Source organism: Opisthocomus hoazin, chromosome 10 (assembly GCF_030867145.1).
Source record: "Opisthocomus hoazin isolate bOpiHoa1 chromosome 10, bOpiHoa1.hap1, whole genome shotgun sequence".
NCBI classification, from domain to species: domain Eukaryota; kingdom Metazoa; phylum Chordata; class Aves; order Opisthocomiformes; family Opisthocomidae; genus Opisthocomus; species Opisthocomus hoazin.
In genome coordinates this window covers 30,999,488-31,020,810 of record NC_134423.1, presented here as the reverse complement: position 1 = coordinate 31,020,810, position 21,323 = coordinate 30,999,488, and the positions used below count along the sequence as shown (strand labels likewise).

Below are 21,323 nucleotides of genomic sequence, written 5' to 3'. Positions count from 1 at the left end.
AGTATGTTGTTGACTTTAAACATTTCAGAAAAAAACATAAAAAAATTTAGTATATCTATATACTATACAGTAGTAGTGGCAAAAGCAAAGGACCACACGACATGCGAGATCCACGTTCAGAATTCACCCAGATTCTGGTCTTACACTGCTCGTTTCCTTACGATCTGTAAGGAGGAACTGAGGTTTTTGATAGCTCAGCTGATGAAAACAACAGAGCAGTGAGCATATAATCAGTTGGCGTCGTCTTGGTTTGCATCGAAATACTGCTAAGCCAAGAAGGCACCAGATGAGGTGGCTCATTGCACAACGAAAGTAAACCCAGCTTTGGGGAGGGGATGTGAGCCACGATGGGTGTCACGGAGCTCTGACCTACAAATCAGTTTGTGCGTTCAGCGATAGCCCTGTCACAGTGAGGCTCATCCCCGTCATCTAATGATGTTGGGTATTGTGCAATTTAAACAGAAATATAAAAACAAACAAACAAAGGAAGAGGTATGCAATGGCTGCCTGAAAGCCTGTGATAAATTACTAGGGAAAAAAAAACAATAATTCCTGCTGGTTGTGCAGAAGCATTTGAGAGTGCTGTGACTAAGCTTGTGTAAACATAAATTAAACTATGAGCACATGAACTGGGACACGGCTTTCCATTGCAACAGTTCCGAGGGACACAAGAGCAGCCACGCCAGCTCCATGGAACGGTGCTGGGGACAGCAGTGTCTCCTTTCAGAGCTGTTTTCGAGGATCACACATGGCTGTGAAAGAAAGCTCCCTAAAGCAGGTGCAAAGCCAAGCAGAACTTCCAAACTTTGTAGTGTAGCGCAGGGCTCACTTCCCTGGCTCACACGTGGAGGCTGCTGGTAGGACACAATCTCTGTTGACCTCACCTAGACTCACAGGAACATCATGTGCTGTTACTCTCTGTCCCTGTGATGGACGCTGGACAGGCAAGGCCGTTGTGGTGCTTCCTCGACAGACCTGGCGTTGCTTGCTTGAATGAGGCCAAACAGCATCTGGAGGGGACTGGAACACAGGATGAACTCCCGACACCTGAGAGGGCAACGCGGGTGCCTGGCTCGGGAGCACCCTGCAGTTCAAGGCACCCTCGGTACTTGCTGTGAAGGATGTGTGCATCCAACCCAGTCGCTTTCCAGAAAGGAGACAGCGGCTTTTAAAGAAACAACTCATTCAAGACAATCCAAAAAACGTTCTGGTGAGATCAAACCCAACGTAACAGCGCTTCCAACAAGTACTGCCTAGACAGTCAAGGCGTTCGCAGAAGGGAGTCAGGCAACCGCTTTCCAAGGACCACTACCTGACATTCTAGTTGAAGTTTTTTTGCAACTGTAAGCTCTAAAAAGGCAATAATCCTGATTATAGGGAGTGTCAGTAGGCAAGTTGAAGCCCGGATCCAACATTCACTCATGAAGTCAAACCTTTTAAAAGGATCAGTGCTCGGTAGGCTAATTTCATTTAAATTGGACGGTATCTCCAGCAGAGCTTACCAATGTTTTAGCTCTTGATGTGGCCCAACCCAGTTCAGAACCATAGGCTCAATGGAAAGAGGGAGCATTCATTCAAATCTTTCAGCTGATTTCTCTCAGCACCAGTAAAAAAGAAGCAGCTCGAGTACTGTTTACGTCTTGTTGAAATCTTCAAATCTATCCAAATCTGTTTTACACCTTTTTATAACAATGACCAAGCTTTCCCCCCTAAATATAAAATAGTTTCTCACCCTTCTGCAAGCTGAATTTTGAAAGGCTTTTTTAGAATGGCAGTTGCAACAAAAAAATTATGACCAAATGTGGCATATGTTGACGGCGCTGGTAGGAAATCTACTTGAGACCAATCAGTCAGCAAAGAAGAGTCTGTTGAGAAGATAAGTAAATAAATAGAAAGAAGAAATAGAAATAGGAAGAAAGACCTGGGGACAGAAAGAGGCTGCAGAGCAGAATGCATGAGAAAGACCTAGGGCTTTTTAGCTAAAAATCAGATTGAAAGAAAATTATTTAGACCTTGCAAGCAAATAGAGTGAAGAAAGTAACTCCAAATAAGTAAAGCTGACTGGGCCAGAGAAGAATAAAATCAGCAGCCAGATCTTCAGCAATACAAACTGCCACATCGCTGCTGAAGTCAATGAAGCTACGGCAATTTATGCCACTTCAACGGCACTACGACAGCTCCCACCATTTGTACAGTATATCCTTTATGTCACGATCAGTGGAGCTATGACTTATTCCAGCCGCCTTGATGTGAACGGGCCCAGCCCAGCTTACTCTTCTGTTCTCAGCAACATCAGCAAACGCGGCAATATTGGAGGAGTCCCGTGACTGCTGTCTGACTGGCCAAAGAACTTCACTACTTCCTATTTCGCACATTAAACTGATTTGACATTTTTTCTAATTCAGTCAGGCACAGGCTGGTCAGAAACACAATCTACTGCACTGGACAAAGCAATGTGAGAGGATTACAAAAATGGAAATGTTTTTGGAAGTGATACACTGAATACTCTATCTACTTAAAGTTTGCAATGTGATTTAAAGCCCAGGCATTTAATTGTTAACTGCAAATTTTAAAATTAAAAAGCGCCAATTTTGCCTTCCACGAGCTGGAAAAGCATGTTCTGATAGAAGGTAACATCATGTAAAACAACCATCATTACCAAGTAACACAAATGTTTTTCGTATGTAAAATTGCTTTGTAAAATATTTGCTCCATCTGCCGAAAGTAGCAAAGACAATTTTCCCCGATAGCTAATGGCCCATTTCAGCTGGATGGCAAGCGCTTCACCGCGGCTGCGACTTGCATTAACTCGAATGGCGAAAACAGCGCGCGGAATTCTCCACTTAGGTAGTATTATCTGCTGGCTGCTTCCTGAGAGCCCGTCCCTCATTATCACGGCCTCCGCTTTGGATCAGCACGCAGGACTAGGGTTGCTTTGACTCGAGAGGCTTTTTGTCAAACGGAGGCACATATGCTACGCTTCAATACAAAAGCACAAAACAGCCACTTCCCCCGACGACAAGAACAAGGAGGTTAGTTCTCTTTCAACTTTCCAGCACTTAAACTGCTGTTCCTTTTTTCACACCACATGGGGCCATGGTTTTCTCTTCTGGCTCATGCTGTCACTCTGCACGCTGAGGATTTCAATATATAAAGATCAAGCACTTCTTTTAATTCTAAATTCAACTACACACACACACACGCGCGCACAAAGCAAAACCCCCCCCGGCCCAGTCCAAAACCCCCTTCCCAACTGCGTGTTTCATTGTACCCTTTGCTATTTACCGTACCTCCATTGAAAAGCACATGTTTACATTGTGCCCTGAACTACTTCAACATCTGCTAACAGACTAATAAAAAATAAATAAAGCAGGATTGTTTAGGAAGAGAGATCCTCACTATTTCCTCTGAACGCTCCGAAGCTGGCAACAGCAATCTGCTGCCGGATCCCTTTTTGTAGATGTCATCGCAGAGAACAATATACGGGGAAAATCAAATATAAAAATCACTACAGCCTGCGCTACCAAAAATCAGCCAGAAAGAGGATCTTGCCAGTCCTGTGAGCTTGTCACATAATTCTGCATGTTTATGCACAGCATGTTAATTTGCTATTAGGACAATTTTATTAAATAACCTGCTTTTGTTAGTCCAAAAAATTACTCCATGTGCATTGCTATTTTATGCATAAAAGCAGGTCTCTTGCGAGGTTGCAGCCTTCCTTTCTCAAGGTTCCCCGTATCTACCTCCAGAGCCAGGAAAACGTAACCTAATTGTCATCATCTGCAAAAATCTCTTTAAAAAAAAAAAAAGTCATATGTTTGTTTCAAATGCAGCATTTGTAAATTCAGGACGTTGGGATGTTAATCCTCGTTTCAAAACTAGATAAGTAATACCTGAATGCATCATTTCTGCATTTTAATTAGATCTCTGCAAATGCACAAACAACTCAGATGCCCTCAGCTTAATAATATTTTCCTAATTAATTTATTTTTGTCTATTTCAATCTCTACAAATTTTTCTCACTTGCCCTCCTTTCTGGCTTGCACCTCTAAAGAAAGGATTCTAATGAATTCCAAAAATGTGTTTTCAGAAAGAAAAAAGAGATCCTATAGATAACCCACAGTCTCTTCCCTGGAATTTTCTCTAAACTGCTGAGCTGTAACGCCAAAGGAATTGTCAGACAAAACCGGCATCGCGCTTCACAAACAACACACAGTTAAACTTCTTTTATTCTAGGAGTTGCCTATGTGTTACTTTTTGGATTTCAGCAAAATAAACATTTTTAAAATAATCCAAGCAGGCATTTTATTGGATGCGATAACATTAACGGATTTCAGATTTCTTTAGTGCTCTTGCTTTATCCTCTCCTTCCACACTGTTATTGCTACAAACTGGCACTTAAATTCAATTGATTCAAAATATTCTGGATCCATATGGCCTAAAACCCTGGAGCTGAAGTTCTGATATTGCCTCACTGCTGTTTTCTAGCATTTGCCTCTACTCCAGTCCCCAGATGGTGGAAGTAACATTTAAACCTCCTTTCCTCTGCCTTGTACAATAGACCTTGGCACCATTTCAACTGTTTACTCCGGTAATTAACAGCACTGATACCACAACAATTACAACTCCTACAATCTTAACACAATAATGCTATGAATTAGTGAGAGCTAATGGCTGGAAGGTATAGTGGTTCCAGACTGCGAGATCTGTGCATTTTTAGAATAAAATAAAAGGTACAAACAGCACGCTTGCGGTAGACAATGATTACCTAGTAATTAGTTTACACAAAGCTTCCTATTTAATGGCAAAACGCTGTAATTAACGCGTGACAGAAAATCAAAGGGTACTTTGTAAGCATATGAAAAATTAACACTGCAGGCCTATAGCTTTATGTACTGATTAGAAGCATATTAAATCAATAGGACATACAAACTAACAGCTTGCATATCTGGTTATTGCAACTCTTAGCAATGGATATCATGGCTTGAATTTAACCGAGGGACGCAATTATCATGCTTTACTTTCCCTGAGATTTGAGAATCACCTAAGACATCACCACGGCAGATACACAGATACATTAATAAATTTGAATCAGAGCACTACGACTGTTGGCAGATACACTGAATATTTACGCTCCTCAGGACATTCTGCTGACAGAGCACTGCCCATGCTAGGAAACAGCCTGCAGCTCTATTACTTTATAGGTAATCAATGTCCTTCGGAAGTCTTTGGGTTCTTTCTCTTTTCCGATTAAACACCATCTCAGTTCGAAGAAATTTTAAAAGCCTCTCAAAATGCCGTGAAATGCATCTGCTGCGTATCTCAGAGCTCCTGGCCCTCTTCAGGCTGAAAAGAAACCACACCTGTGATTGCGGGTGTGAAATCACGGCAGCAGCAAAGACGGCTGGCTTAAGAACCCCCTCCGCAGCCTTCAGGCGTTCTCCTACCAGCAATTCCCCGCTCGCCGTGTATCCCAGTCGTGGCGACATTTGCGGCGTTGCCCCCGAACAAAGCTGGTGGCGTTCCAAAAGGTGAGCGGAGCGGTGGAAACCAGCACGGGGAGCAGAAAGGCAAAAAGCGGCGTTCGGAAGCTACGCTGTGTTCAAAGACGGTCAGAAACGACAGCGTGCTGGCAACGCCGTGGTGCTAAAATCACATCCTTGATAGAATTCCAGTCAGTTTTATTCTGACCTGCTTATAAACATCTGCTTTTTACTCTGAATTCCTTCTTTCCGCAAAGAAACAAGACGTGGCATGTAAGCTGCAGGTTTCTTACAGTGAATGCAGCTCATCCAGCCGGTAAGGAATCGGCTCCCCACTATTCCCGATTTTCAGATAATCACCAAGTTATCTAGTTATTAGTTTATCTAATTACTTATTCCAGGACTTCTGAAAGTTGACCCACAAAAAATAAATTTAAAGGGACAGCGTTTTATCGTGGCCTTTGAAAATGCAATTTTCCAATAGCAATCAATGCCAAATCCTGCAACCAGTGTCTGAATATCGCTTCATGCAACTCAGACCGAAAGCTGGATTTTTCGGATTTGTCACCTTTTGAAAAGATTTTGATTTCCTCTTATGCATTTTAGTGAATTAACCAAGATATAGTCTGTAAGAAAAAGAAACCGTGACAAAATACTGCGACACAACTGGAGACAGCGAGATTCAAACACTCTAACATTTAAACCAGTAGGCTGCCCAAGCGCGTTAAATAGCTTTTTTCTTCTACAACAGATACTTAATGGAGAGTTTTGAAATGGTTGTGTAGCTATGGCCAGTTATAACGGCTTACTGAGAGAATATTTGTTGCTCGTTTTTCTGTGTCTTGTTCTACTCTTGTATTTTCAGCTCTTTTCTTCCTTATCCCCACACTTATCCCTGTTTTTGTCTTCAGTCTGATCTTCGTTATCTTCAGGATTGCTGCTAGGTAAACTTGCATCATGTTGCTGGTCCTGGTGGTTAATTAAAAGTTGCAGTGTAATAAAAGATAATTCTGGCTAGTAACTTAATCTAGTGATTTAGATACTACTTAGAGTTCTGCAGTTGTACAAGTGGATGGGATCTCTGCATAATCCTGTCTCATTTTATCTAAAAGGGGGACTGTTAAAAGAAGAAAAAAAGGCAATGCTAACAGGAAGGTGATGTTGTCTTTCCTCTAGAAGGGAAGAAGACTCCAAGTGTTCTGGGGGTTTGAGGTGGCAGTTGGCGTCCCAAGATTCGGAGTCGGAGACCGGGCGGCATCGCAGACTTTGACAGCCTGGTGTCTGTTCAAAAACAAACACAAGGCACCACATACAGTTTTTAGACCACGCTTCCACCAATCTTCAGCTTGAATTCCGAGTGGGCATCTAAGCATCTTGCTTCAAGGCCATGCAGGTATGGCTGTAGAAGGTCTGCTTAGCTCCGAGTCTTGTCTCTGGCAGTGGTCACAAGTGGATGCTCAGGAAAGTATGGAAACAGAGGAAGCACATCCATTCCCCAGATCCTCTCCCAGCCTCCAGCAATTTGCAGCTCAGAATCCCTCTAAGCCAGAGACTGTGTCAGCGATAATAGGTCATGGTTTTCCCTTCCATGAATTTACACAGTCTCCCAACAAGGGTCCATGTAAGTATAGGTGAGGTTTTCCAAAAATGAAACTGCTGACTTTCGGCAGGAGTGAGATACCCAGCTTCCGAGCATACTCTGGAATGCCATATATTAATAAAGTATTATGGATATCTTTCTCTAGATATTCCAGATCTCTAAGTATTCCAAACAGGCCCTCATGCGATTGTCCTATTGCTTTTTCACTTACTCTGGTAGTAGCAGAACCACATTTTTTGCTATGCATGGACTAACTGAAGCTTGAATTGGTACAGAAAATAGGTTGGAAAATCAGGACAGAAGGGCATAAGAGCATTTCGCACAGCACACAAGCCTTACGTGTCTACGTTAATCAGTTAAAAATCTGGGAGCTGATGTGCTCCCTACAATAGTCATTCCCATTGCAGGACATAACCGAACTGCTGAGGTGTCTCAGCACTTGCTGATCTTTTGCACATAACTGGGGCCAGATCCTGATGCTCTTTTTCCCGCTGGCGAATGTCTCCACAAACGGCCTCATGACTGTCAGCTGTGTGCGTGTGGAGGCAGCAGTGCTCTTGATACTGAATACCATCGGAATCTGGACCTCGGGATGAAATTTTTTAATATGCTGACAGACTTCAGCAGTGCGCAGCAGGATGAAGGCCTTCCGGAGACACTCAGCATACTTTGTGAATTCTACCCTTCACGCAGCAGCAAAATAATTGTTCAGGTAACTTGGATGCTGCATGAAGTTAACAAGGTAAAATACACTGATGCTCCTGTCCTGCTTCTCTGTTCCCCCAATGTTATGTTTGAAATGAGGCATCTAAAACCAGTCCCATTTTCAGGTGGAGTAGATTTTTACACAGTTCAAACTCACAAACTACATTATTTTTAATCTGTTGCCTGCTACATACCAGTGAGGAAAATCTGGGTATCGTGTCTTAAACTGCTATGCAAATGATGCTATTTGTAAGTATTAACATAATTTACTGCTTACAGTCATATTCTCATTTCAAATAATTCCACCAGAATGGAGACTCTTTTCACTGTTCTCTTAGCCTGCAGGATAGTCTTTCATCAAGAAGCTGAATTTTTTAATAACCTGCCAGCATACGTTTTGCGTGTGGCAGCCTATGCCGATGACACAATGTCTTCATTATCAAAAGAAACAGGTCTACATACTGTAATAGGACATTAAAGCATGCCTGTGCTCATAAACTAATGCTTTGATGTTTAAATGTGTATCATCACAATGGTATTGCTTAACAAAGGATGATTTTAATCCTCTGCTCTCAGTGGCAATACTCAGTGGAGACTGCAATTCATTATATATAAAAAAGGTCTCCCATTCTACAAGAGAGAGCTAAACTCAGAAGGCAGAAAAATGTGAACACACATATTCAAACAAGACGTTCAAAATGGCCACAAGTTTCACACTTTGCCCAAGCCCACTGTAACACTGGTCCGGATGTACGGCAGCTTTCCGGCTCGCTCTAGGAAATGAGGTCAAACCCATTATTCTGTAGAAATTTTCCAACTTCCAACAAACATCTGTGTTTAAGGGCTTCTAACAGGTTGATTCCTGGTTGCATCAAAGCTCAACGTAAATGCAGTCTAAAGGGGAACCCACAGCAAGTCAGTTATCGCTGGGTCCTTTATTCAGTCACCTAGCCGTGAAAGAATTCAAAAGGTGCAGAAAGAGGAACGCTCATTCTGACACTGGTGATGCCACTCCCAGGAGGAGCTGATACCAGCACAGAGCTCGACTTGGCGAGCCACCTCTTCTGCCCCACTGCCTCAGAGGGTGGGAGCAGGGTCCGGGCCTGTTCTGTTCACTTGATGTCCCAGAGAGCTCAGTGGCCAGACAACGCTTCAACGGAGAGCTAATGACTTCCGCAGAGTGAGGGATCTTTCGCAGCTCAGAGAAATCAGCCCTTCAGCTTTCTATGCTAAGCTCTATTTCATAATGTGGATTTATTTTGCAGTTGTCAAATGCAACAGAACTGTAATCAGCACAATTTGAAATTTTAATATACAGTATAATTCAATCAAACAAAAATTTCAAAACAGTTTTGATGGAATTAAAAAAATCAAAAGAGCTATAATGAGTAGTTTATGTAAATTAAACAATTCTTTCTGGATACATTCCTCCTGGCTTTAAAACCGTTACATTAGGAATGAATTTGGCACAATATACAGAAATATCAAATGCTTATTGAAATTAACACATTTAAATACCAATGAATATTTAAACTACAAATAGTTCTCGGAATGCCAGAGCTAATGAAGTCTAGTTTCATATGGATTTTTCTGCAATTGAACTGTATCAGTGCACAGCCTCTCTCCATCACGTGGGTTCTTGGGAATCTGCTAGCGCATGAGCCCGTGCTGTACTATTCCCCTCGGTTAAGTAGTTACAAGATCCCTCTCCTTGCTGAACACCCTCTGTAATGAAACGTGCAGGAGTCCAGTGATCTCTGAGACATCAAGTGCGCTGTCTTACACAGCTGAAAATAGCTGACAGGTTTAAAAGTTATTAGTGAGGAAAAACGGACAGGAAAAATGATCCTTTCGAAAGCCAGATTAATAAGTCATCAGTTTGCACGTGGTTTCAAATTGATTAGTGTTGTTCAACTGTATGAGTCCAACACTTTGTTCCAATAATTCCAGGTTTCTACGTAGGTGGAAGGTTCTGCTGCCTACATACTTTCATTTGTACATGTCCTCACTTTGGATAAAAAGAGCTATGTAAAAATTGCATGTTATTGCATATGAAGGAAATGTTACGACACCCAACTGACTGTCCAGTTGGATGCCAGGCGTTCATTTATATTTTGGAATATTCAACTGTTTTGTTTGAAATACTGTTACCTATTACTGTGTAGAAGCCAGTCTGGACTCTGTAATATCAACTCTTACCTCTATTAACATCAACTCTTACCAAGAAAGTTCAGAGAACAGATTTCCTGCGAGGAAGAACCCCGGTGGACTGTTAAGAGAGACGACACCCTGCTCCTTTGTTACTTACATGCACCCACTTCTCGCTCCACATCTCCGGGCTGTGCCTCTGACGCTCCTCTCGAACCCAGCAGTAGCATTTCAAATGCGAGGTGATATCACAATAGGCGGTGCCGTTTCCTCCAGCTTCATCATTCACTTTAAACAACCAACGCCGCACTTCCAAATTGCCAACGATCAGCTTGCTGAGAACACGAATCATCTGCGGGGCAAGCAATGGCACAAAGCTGTTTTGCAGGAGGACAACATTAAATTGTTCCTTGATTTAGACCTCCAGTTATCCAATATTTGGACTTGAAATTTACTTTCTAACTGTGGTTTCTGTTTCTTAGAGATGCTTGTGTCGTTACAGGTATCTTGGATACTTAGCAAAAGCAACCTTGAACATTTTTTGATGAAGAATCCATGGCCTTCGTCCTGTACTTGAGGCCACTTGGGCAGACTACCAGCCAGCAACAGAGCACCTTTGGCGGTCACTGCAGCTCGGCTCTCCCCAGAGGAATTTGCCTGGCTGGGCTTTTTTGGCCGATCAGGATCGAAGGTTTCAGATAATCAGTGCAGCTCAACAAACGTTTGTGACAATGAATAGCATGGGATGGACTACACTGTTTGCAAAATCTGAGAAACAATTGTGCCAGATTCTGACACCAGCCAAAACATCTGTGAAATTTTCCTACTGGAGAGTACATTATGTGGTTATAACTGTATGAAGGAGTTACCAGGCAGGCTTTATAAAAATGCTAATTATTTATTTGTGTATGTACACAGATTTAAATGGCTTTAAAATGCCTTTTTCCCAGCTGGTGTAGGATGCAATTAGCTTCTTACAAACTGCAAATGCCTTTCAACCTGGAAAAAGTATTATCAGATCTTGTTGTACTGGCTAGAGCATTCTACATTTTTACATAGTAATTCTGGGGACTTTTGTTTATTTTTTTTAACATTGACCTCAAATACATGTGTGTTCCAGATGCTCTTATCTGTGGCTTTTGAGAACCACAAAAATGTGTTCTTCTTGATGACTCCACTACAGTAATGAAAAGGATTAACAACATTGTAAGGACTGTACCAATCATAAAGAATTATGCGCTGTCTTTAAGTGAAAATTGAATTGTGCTTTAACATAGCCTCACCTCGCTTTGATTATTTAACCTAAAATGTCAATATTTCTTACAAGCAAACAACAGAAGTAGAACTTCCATAACACTGTGGTATGAATCAGAAGTATCAGATTCACATAAATTATTTAACACTAAATCAAACGGTTGTTTTTCAGATCATCGATCATATATTTATTTCATGTACTATAGAAATTGCAATGTATTTGTGCAGCTTAGACTGTTCAAGATGATTAATAAAAAGAAAGCAATGTGAGAAGCCTACCTAAGAAGTAGGGATACCTACAAACCACGGCACAATCACAAAAAACTGATTATTTTCCTCTATGAAATGCAGCACCACCATAAAAATATTTTTTTTAAAAAATCAGTACAGATCATATTTAGACATATCATTGCAAATTGCAAAATCAGCTTATAGAATGAAATACTGGGGCACTGAATGCAAAATAAACATATGCAAACCGAACACAGTACAGAAAACTCTTCTGCCTTGTAATTTTTGTTCAGTAATATTTTGTTCTTTTCTTACTGGTCATGCTAACGAGACAGGTGAATTTAGCAACGACGAGCGGGATACAAGGTAAAACGTCAGCTGCAGATGTGCTCAGTGAACCCCAGTTTGAACCCGCTGACTTCCTAAGGGGAAGAAATTTTCCCTTCATCAAATACTTGTTTTTCCCAGAAATCCCCGCTCTATTTTCAGTCACTGGTAGAACTCCTACTGATGCCACCAAGGCCATAACTTCATCCATGGAGCAGCAACACAAACTGTTCAAAATAACTAGAGCAAGCGCCCTTATATAGTCTCAAGCAGGAACACGCAGAACACCAGAACAATCGTTTTACCTCCTGACTAGGATACAAATTGCATTTCCTTGGTCAGATGGAGCCCAACAGAACCCAACCTCATAGGTGATTTCATCAAACCCAGTCGGGCTCTGATCAGTACGGTCACTGCAGCCGTACAAAGTTTGCACCCCATCGAGTCGCCACATCCCGGACCACCTCCCGCTTACCTGCCGGTCGCTGTAGATGTCAGATTCTCCAGGAGGGGTTGGCACACAAGCACTGGCAAAAATTCGTTTGCTTCCAGACTTGGTGCTGTAGAGATGAGCCACGTCTGGCGCCGAGCCTAATATGGGCACATTCAGCATGTCAGCCACTGCTAAATCATCGTTGTGGGGAACCCCGCCAATAATGTAGGCATCTCTGCTCCGGATAAGAATTTTTATTCTTTTGATTGCCTTGGGACTGTACTTCAGCTGAGTGGCTAGGCACATGTGGTGCTTCTGTGTAAAGATAACATTATTCTTGTTAAAAGGTGTTCTTTTCTATTCCATGAACCTAATTTATAATGTTGCACACAATAAATACATTATTAATAGCAGGCTGGGTTATGACCTATCCTGTAGCTTAGCAGTTTAAATTGATAAAAGCTGTTGGGGTGAGGCTCCATAATCGTGCACATCTTTAGTGTGTTGGAAATGGGCTCACTGGGAATAGAACTAATTACTACACATCTGTATTTATTTGATCCATGCGGAATTATCCTTCTGTCAGTAGGCAGAGAGGCTGGTGGCCTTTGGATAATAGTGATTCATCTCAGCAACACTTCTGGCATGGTTTAACTCTAAAGCTCCTAAAAATCAATACAAAAATGAAGAAAAACCCCTATAGCAGGGAATGTATCTCACCATACAGTTCAGCAGCATTTGTAGCGATTCTCTGAGAATAAAACACTTTGATTTACAAAAGCTTTCGCTGATCACATTAAATTACTGGGGATATACATTTCCATTACACAGTAGTTCTGATAGCTACTGTAAACGCAACCGCAGAGTACGCAAAGAGAGGGCAGGATTTTTGTTGTTGTTTAAAGTACAAGGGTTTCAATTTTGGAGGAATTTTTCATTTCTTCCAAAAAAGAAGATCTACTGCTGAGCAAGCTGTTCATGACACATGCTACAACGTCCAAATTTAAACTAAGAATATTAGTCATGGCAGGTGAAACCTCAGAACTATTTTCTACAGCATATCCTATGGATGGCCTGCAGGTAACCCAGTTATCTTTCCAAAGATATCAGTAGAGGTGCACTGAGGTTGAGACAGACAGGGGTGGACATCACGCAGAAATAGTACCAGAGAGATCCACTGCAATAGATATTGCCATAAACAAACCATCATCGTCACAAGAAGAAAACCTTCTTCACATTGAGGTTTCATCTAATTTCGGCCCTAGCCAGGAAAGCATTCCTTTTCAGGATGCCTAAATACTGCACTTGCAGGATTTCCAGGACTGGAGAGCCCAGAATATTTTCCTTCACAATCCAGGATGCTCCTTCACATGGACGGAAGTACAAATCCCAATTCTACTACTTGGATGGGGACGATGGTGGATGTGGAGATGGGGAAGCCCGTGGAAGCGGACAAAAGGAATCCCCTTTTGCCAGTTCCTCAGCGCTTCCTCATACCAAACCCACAGCGCCAAACAGTGCCCAAGTTTCTCTTCTACAGAGCCGGACACACTGCAAGGAGAGGGAGGATGCAAGTCAGAGAAAGGAGATGCTCTTTAAAGTTCTAGTAGGAAAACAGGAGTCGCAGAAGTATAAGGACAAAAAGAACAACTACCAAATTTCCTGGAGTCTTTTTCCTCCCGTCAGTTTTAAAACTGGGACTGTTAATGTTCCGATTCATGTGTTTCCTTTCTCTTGAGCACTGGTATAAAAGCAGGGAGATGGCCCATTCTGCTGGCCTCGTGGCACAGTTCTGCCATGTAGAGAACAGGATCAATTCCTAGACCCGGTCACTCACTCCCTGGGGCCACGAGTAGTGATGCAGCGACGAGATTTGCTTTGTGTCTCTCCATAATGGATTTTACAGTTAATTAAGGAGTGCAGGAAACAGGCTGTAAAATCTAGTTCATTCCTGCTTTGAGAGTGGTATCGCTGCCATGATATATAGCAGTGCGAGTGAACGCAGGTAAAAGCAGGAGAATTGAGGTATCCTCAGAATTCCAGCACAACTGCACAGAAGAGCGGCTCGCAGGTTAACCAAAAGGCCAGCTCGTGGCCCTCAAGCCTGTTGATGTGTTTTTAAAACTTCTCAAGATCAGAGAAGCCACCCTTGGCATCGGCCTCACCGTCAGGATGAGCAAAGCTACCCCTGCGCTGCTCTGATGTGCTGCTAGCTGGGAACGGTCGCAGCGTAACCCTTTGTTGGAAGGGTTTCATGGTGCACCTGGATGCACTGGTTACAGGAGGTCATGCCAACAGCTAGCAAATGCCTAAGGACAATGGTATGTGGACACCCCTTTCTCACAGTCTCTCTCTGCCTCCCCTCTGCAGATGCCAAGGAGCACAGAGCTACCTGCATCTGGGAGTCTTTTTCACGGATTTTCCTTCCATCCGTTTCCAGCGAAGTAGCTAGGAAACGGGCCAAGGCTGATTTTGTGCTTCTAGAACTGCTCAAAGGAGCCTGCTAAGGTGGCCTTCAAGTCATGCTTTCATACATTAGGAATAAATTTAGATACATTAGGTACAACAAAAGCTTTTTATTAACTAACCCAGAAGAGAGGTGCTTAAAAAGAACCTGTAAAGCTCTAACGCTTCCACAGACTAAATGACAGCTAAATCCACAGTCACCGAAGGCAATGGATGACTAGGATCAGCTACGAGTACAGATTCTTCTCCACGCAAAAGACAGATTTCTTGGACACGTTAGCTAATAGATGGGAAAGAACACACGCTTTGTGAAAACAAGGTAGTCTGAGGATTTTGCTTGTAGACAGGTGCACCAGACTGAAGAGCCAAGGCTGTGCCTCGGCATGATCCATAGCCACGAAAGAACCACGTAGCCCTTGTAGGCTGTCTTCCTACATCAGAGCATGTAACTTTTCCCAGTAAATCATAGCTGCGTAACAAATTTTCACACAGCTGTTTGCTCTTCACCCGGAAAGAAACTTCGCTCGGAATATTTCAACAGAAACTGGAAGAGTGAAGGCTACACACAAGAGATGCGTGCCTGAAAACAATCTGCTTTTACGTTAAAACTCCTTCAGCCAAATCACCATGACCAAAATTGTCCACGAAAGACATTTTCCATTCCTGGACAGCCTGTCGATGTTTAGCAGCACATTTATTAATCATAATATGATGTGGTTTAGATGATATTTTTAGCACATTTTATGGAGAAGGCTTCTTAAAGCTTCCAATATTTGGTAGTTAGTACCGGAAAAATAAGCCCAGTATCCAGAGAAAAAAAAACCAGCTACAATTGTCAATGCAATTGAAAAAGAAAAAATATATCACTTGTAGTTATCAAGGATTTACCATCCCAATAATTTTACTTTACGAGGTGAAGGCCCAGCACAGGCAGCTGTGATTCTTACAGGTTTCCCGCATTCAGATAAAAGGACAGTACGAAAGAAAAGCCAGCTCCTAAAACCACAGACAGCATCTTGATGCTTCTTCTGCAACTTCAGAGAAAACAGAACCCACGCATATCTATATACTATAGAACTACATTTGAAAACACATTTACGAAAGATAAAAAGCTTCTTTACTTTCTGAAGCCACCGGTTTCAATCAATATATGGTATAACAATTACTTGTTCAACAAAAGAACTAGAAGAGGGTTATTAATGTATATCAAGAACAGGAGCAGGGCTTCAAGCATAGACCCTAGAGATATAAACGTACCACAAAGTTTCATAAAAATCAAATCTCTGCTAAGACACCGTGGACTTAGTATTTACAATATAAAATGATTCTCCACTGTAAAGAGCCTTCACTGCCCTGCAGTATTTTCCGAAACGCTGTATGTAGCGTGCATTTATTAAGGTATTTTTGGACAATATTTTAGCACATGGATTTAAAACTGACTTGACAGATTTGAAACTAATATTTCTGTATTACCTAAGCTAAGTAGGTTTAAGTTCTGTTCCTTAAGAAGTTCTGCATTGGATTTAATGGCAAGGAACACTACAAACACATGGATGATTGAATGCTGGGCTACCCGGAGATAAAGTTTGAGTAATAAGAATGGTTTATTGCTACAATTTGCTTAGAGATATAAATCTATCAAGTTCCCAGTCCCAAGCATACAGTAAGAAGGGACAGTGGTCTACAAATAGCCAATATAGGACTATCTCAACTCAGTCTATAAAGCTAAACCAGGATATTTATTTCCAGTGCTCTAACTAGTAGTCTAATCAGTAAAGCCTTTAAACTTGCAATAATATTTCACTGATGTGTACCAGAGCGTTACAAGTTATAAAATTTCCAATTTAATTTTACTGCATCCCTCAAGCTGTAGTAATTAGAAGACAAACTCACAGGGAAGCTGTTTATAGCTTCAGGGGTGAGAATTTTGAACCTGTCCTGCAGGTCACCCATGTCCTCAGGGTTCCCAGATCTAACAGCTGCCCGCAGACCCAGGAGTTTATTGTAATACCGCAGTAACTCCTCACTCAGATGAAGGGGGCAGATGTAGATGACGTCCACGTTGGCATCTGAAACAAAGGGGCACAATGTTCATTACTGGGAGGAAGGTAGACTCCATTCAGAACAGCAAGCTGCTAATTCCTGATCCTTCGCTAACAAACAGCTTCCTTAAAAGTGCACTGGAAATAAAAATGAGATTTGCAATTCCCAAATCTTCATCGTTTAACTGCTTTTTCTGCGCTTCAGCATTTCTCTGAAGACAGGTCAGCAACCCAAAGAAATAGCTAGTTTTCAGAATTCAATCTGCAGAACATATTGGGGGCAGAATTTTGAGAGTGTTGCAGGGGATTTATACGCGCGACTCACATTAACGTCAATGGGAACGGCGCACTGTTTTAAACCTATCTCCCATTAACTTCAGTAAATTATAAAACTGAGCTATTAAGTTTAGAAAGCTGATGAAATTGCAGTTTCATATGCTGCCTGGATTTTGCACGGCCCGTTCCTGTTCTTGTCCCGTCCACATAAAAGCTCACAGCGGGATACCATTAATAACCATTGCCGAGCACGTGAGTGTGCAGATTAGCTAGTTAAATACCACAGTGTGAAAATCTGGTTTTCTGTCTGTAAAATGACGTGGGCTGAAAGACAGCGTATGCACCAACACTTAAGAGGTGAGAAAGTGAAAGTCTTTAATAGATGCTGTTTTGGAAAATTTCAGCTACTCTGCTCTTCTAAAATATTAATGTTAAGAGATGAGCTAATGAATTAATGGGCCTCGCAACATCAATAGAATATGCTGCCAAAAAGCACTCCCAGATTTTGATCCAGCTCCTGCCGAAATCAGTAGGAAGTCTTTCATTGTCTTTGCTGGGCACAGGAACAAGAGCCCGGAGAGTGCCAGGGACAACTGCTCTTACACATGAATGAATCGGAAGCAAAGCAAGCACCGGCCTAAGGAAACCCTGAGCCTAACGTTAGAAAGGAGTAAGAGAGCCCACGCGTTCACTTTGTTTCGCTGTACTGCTACAGGCAAACAGCTCGCACTAAAACCTACGGCCAGAATCTCAACTGAAGCATTCAGTGGTACAGCATCCGACAGTCAGCCCCGTATCAGAAGCCCCGACAGAGCCTTTATATAAACCACTTCATTACCATAGAAGTTTCAAAAATAATTAAAAGTACAGTTCATTCAAACTGCCAGTCAATACTCTATTGCTTTTAGGCATTTACTCAGACTTGCAAAATGAGCCTGAAAATCTATCAGCTAGGGTACAACAAGACCACTCGCCAGCGTCGGCTGGAATGCTGAATGGACTGCACTGTCAAAAATGGACAAGCTCAAGTGAATTTGTTGAATAAAATGCTGCAACACATTTACTACTCTCAGCACTGCCCTATAAAGAGATACACAAGTCTGCTTTGGACACAGCGGGGCTCCAGAGACAGATTAGCTAATAGCAGGTCACAACAAGCAAGGAAATCCTCTGGTATTCTAAAGAAAAAGAAAACAAATATGGTAAATATCAATGCTCTTCTGCCAGGCGCAAGTAAAGCACCTGATCTAGTTAAGAATTTAGTTGACTAGTTTGTGTCTTACTCATGGTCTATTTTACATTTTACAGTAGAACAAATTTTCATGTTCACAGATTTTAAAGTGAGAAAGAATGCCTGTTTAATGTGTTGACTTTGTCCCTTTAAGTTTCTAGCTATCATTTTAGAGACAAAAAAGAAAATCTATGTTAAAAAAATGAAAAAACCAAAACTGTACTGTGGAAAAACAATATTAGTGCCGAGATAATATATAAAAGCAATTACATTATTATTTTAGGCAACTGTAAATTTCTGGATCTAATGTATTTTTGTTACAAACTTACTAAATGGCATTTATAAAATAATAATGATACTGAAATATACATGAATCATGTAAAGTATGTCATTCCAGGGAGCCAATGAAGCTGGTCATTGATGAATAATATTCTTTGCTGCTTTGCTTAAAAGAGGACTGTCATTCTAGGAAAAACTTTTTAATGTATGTCTTTCGCCTCATTTGCTAATTTAAAAAAAAAAAAGTTTTAAATAAGGGCTTGCTCTTTTCTAGCACATCTTTCTCTCCGTATGAGCTTGAACGAACACTAGCAGAATTAGCTACCTAATTTTGTAGAACACTAAACACTTTTGACCGGTTGTGGTGCTCAGCATGCCGCAGGACGAGGCTGCTGTACCTTACCACGGAGTCCGAAAGAATCACCGTGTTCTTCCTATGAATAACGTGGATAGGAGCAAATGCCATAGCGGATAAATTACTTCTGAGCTTCTCCATTCGCTATATTTAACATTAATATTAAAAGAAAGTCCTCCTCAGTCATTCTGTTTTACTCACGACTATGGGCAAATAACGATCACAACCCAGGCAGCCAACAGCTCGTAACGTACCCAGGATGTCACACAGCCTTCCCATCTGCATGTTCTGCTGGAGAGCAAGATCGGGAATATGCTCACGGACGCACTGGGAATATCCTGGAAAACAAGGAAAGCCCCCCCCAAACTGTATTCAGAAAACCCCTGGTACATATTTGAAAGAAATCAGACTTTTGGATTAAAAATCTGTAATAACAGTGTTGCAAATCCCAAAGGTGGTATAGCACTAATTACATCATCTTTACGAATTTACTTTGATTAGTCAACTGATGCAACATCATGTTTTTATGTCATGAGATCTGAATACAGACCTCAGTGCTACAGACCTATAGAGCTTTACGATTTAAACACGTAGACCAAGTATTTTGTTTGAGTCTTCTAGGTTGCTGGATTTTTTTTTTTTGAAGAGTGAAAAAAAAAATGACACTCTCATTAAGCAAGCACGCTGGTACATCTTGTCCTTCACACAGATAAAAGGCAACAAACCCACTTCATTAGGGAGATGCCTCAGCGACACCGAATCACTTTGCTGCAGAGGCTGGGTGAGTGGCAGCCTGGCTGAGCTTGGATTATCTACGTGGAGGTCAGGCTTCCAACTGATGGCACACTCGCATTCAAAAAGGCTGCAGCAAATTACATGACCACTGTAACTATAATCTCTAATCCTGTAATTTTAAATTCAGCTAATTCTACATTAATCAGTGTGTATATACAACCACACGCAGCCACACGGCGTGAGCTGCTAGCTGCAGTAGCCGTGATTGAATTGGTAAGGAAGCTCAGCCTAACATTCAGGGTTTGGCACAAGATCGTGACGGATCCAGGAACAAAATCCTTTACACCATTTCCATGCATGTGCACATGACCTCATCCGAAACTTACGAAAAACTTAGTCTGACTAAAATCTGCTCAGCATTCCAGTGCTTTCATTTGGGAAAACAGTAATAGCGGATCTTCCAGGCAAATTACAAGGACAATTATTATAAGTAATCAGCATTCTAAGGTGCTGTGGCAGTGACACTTTGCACACAGAACATAATAAAATACAGAGAAATGGAAATCACCAGGTTCAGTTTTAGTAATTCCTTGTAAAGCTTTCCTACTGTAGTTAGCACAACGGTAGCAGGCACCTGCAGAACTACATCAATGTAAAAGATATTGATTTTTTTTGCCACTCTAATATTAAGCTACAGTAATTTGATAAAGCTTGCTCTGATTACTTAAACTCTAGCCTTAAATCTTCATTTTGTTCTCTCAGGTGCTGCCTAACAATATCAAAGCATTAACATTTCAAACGTAGAAAGTAGCTGACTTCCCTGCCCTAAACTGTCCTCTTGACAACACGTTTGTTTTTCAGAACTAAATCTGGGCAGAAGAACAACATGCAAATATCACTTGGAAAATCAGTAATTATTTGAAAGGAATAATAGCAAAAGTAACATTCAAACAGAAGCTAAAGCTTGCATGTTGCTATGGTTCTGCAGGTACACTCCAGCATTGCACCAACTACCACATGTCCCGTTCTTAGCCATGGCAATGCAACTACTTCACAATATATTAGCTTCCATTGACATGACCCCATTAGATTTAACGAGAGGAATATTCACTCCTTGTGAATCAGGCACCTTCCAGCGGACATTATGAACCACATTAATCCTCACACCTGGTACACTCTGAATGCTCTGTACTTCCATGGCCGGTCATCTGCCAATGCTTATTACAGGCAGAGGCTTAATATTCCTTTCCTTGCAGTATAAACAAAATTCAACCCAAATGAATTACTGTGATCTACACGTTGCAGCGCGACTATAACCTGTGCCATCATTTCTGTTTTGCTCCATACAGCTGGTTTATGTGTCACTAACATTTTGCGCTACAGCATTTGGTCTCGAACGCATGAAACCTTTCAGATAAATTTGCATTTGCCAGAAGCCAAAGCTCCTATCTTGATTCAAAGAACCACTACTTCTACCTGCAATCTGGGCAAGCTGAACTCCAAATAGTGCCTGAAAACAGCGACGCTGACAAGAGCCAGTGGTGGCAGAGCCCTTGAGGATGTGGCTGCTAATCTGCACAAGATGCGTCAGGGCACTGGTGGAGCTGGTCCATGGAGGGTTGACCTCAAGAAGCGACAACTAAGAATTCTGATTTCTCAGTTCAATAGCACTGAAAGGAGACTGAAGGCCTTCCTCCTTCATGTGAGTTTTATGGTAGTGTTTGTGCAATGAATTCAGGGGAATGCTCCCAATTCACA

General features: G+C 41.7%; 1 protein-coding gene across 1 annotated transcript in view; it reads right to left on the bottom strand.

The window, feature by feature from the left end:
* Nucleotides 1–21,323, bottom strand: part of IQCH (IQ motif containing H) — a 68,953-nt gene that overhangs the window by 22,902 nt on the left and 24,728 nt on the right. The window contains exons 11-14 of the mRNA XM_075431607.1: nt 19,085–19,168; nt 16,541–16,716; nt 12,224–12,496; nt 10,097–10,288 (exon numbers count right to left, since the gene is read on the bottom strand). Coding sequence (XP_075287722.1) covers nt 10,097–10,288; nt 12,224–12,496; nt 16,541–16,716; nt 19,085–19,168 — 725 coding nt within the window. The remainder of the gene's footprint in view (nt 1–10,096; nt 10,289–12,223; nt 12,497–16,540; nt 16,717–19,084; nt 19,169–21,323) is intronic.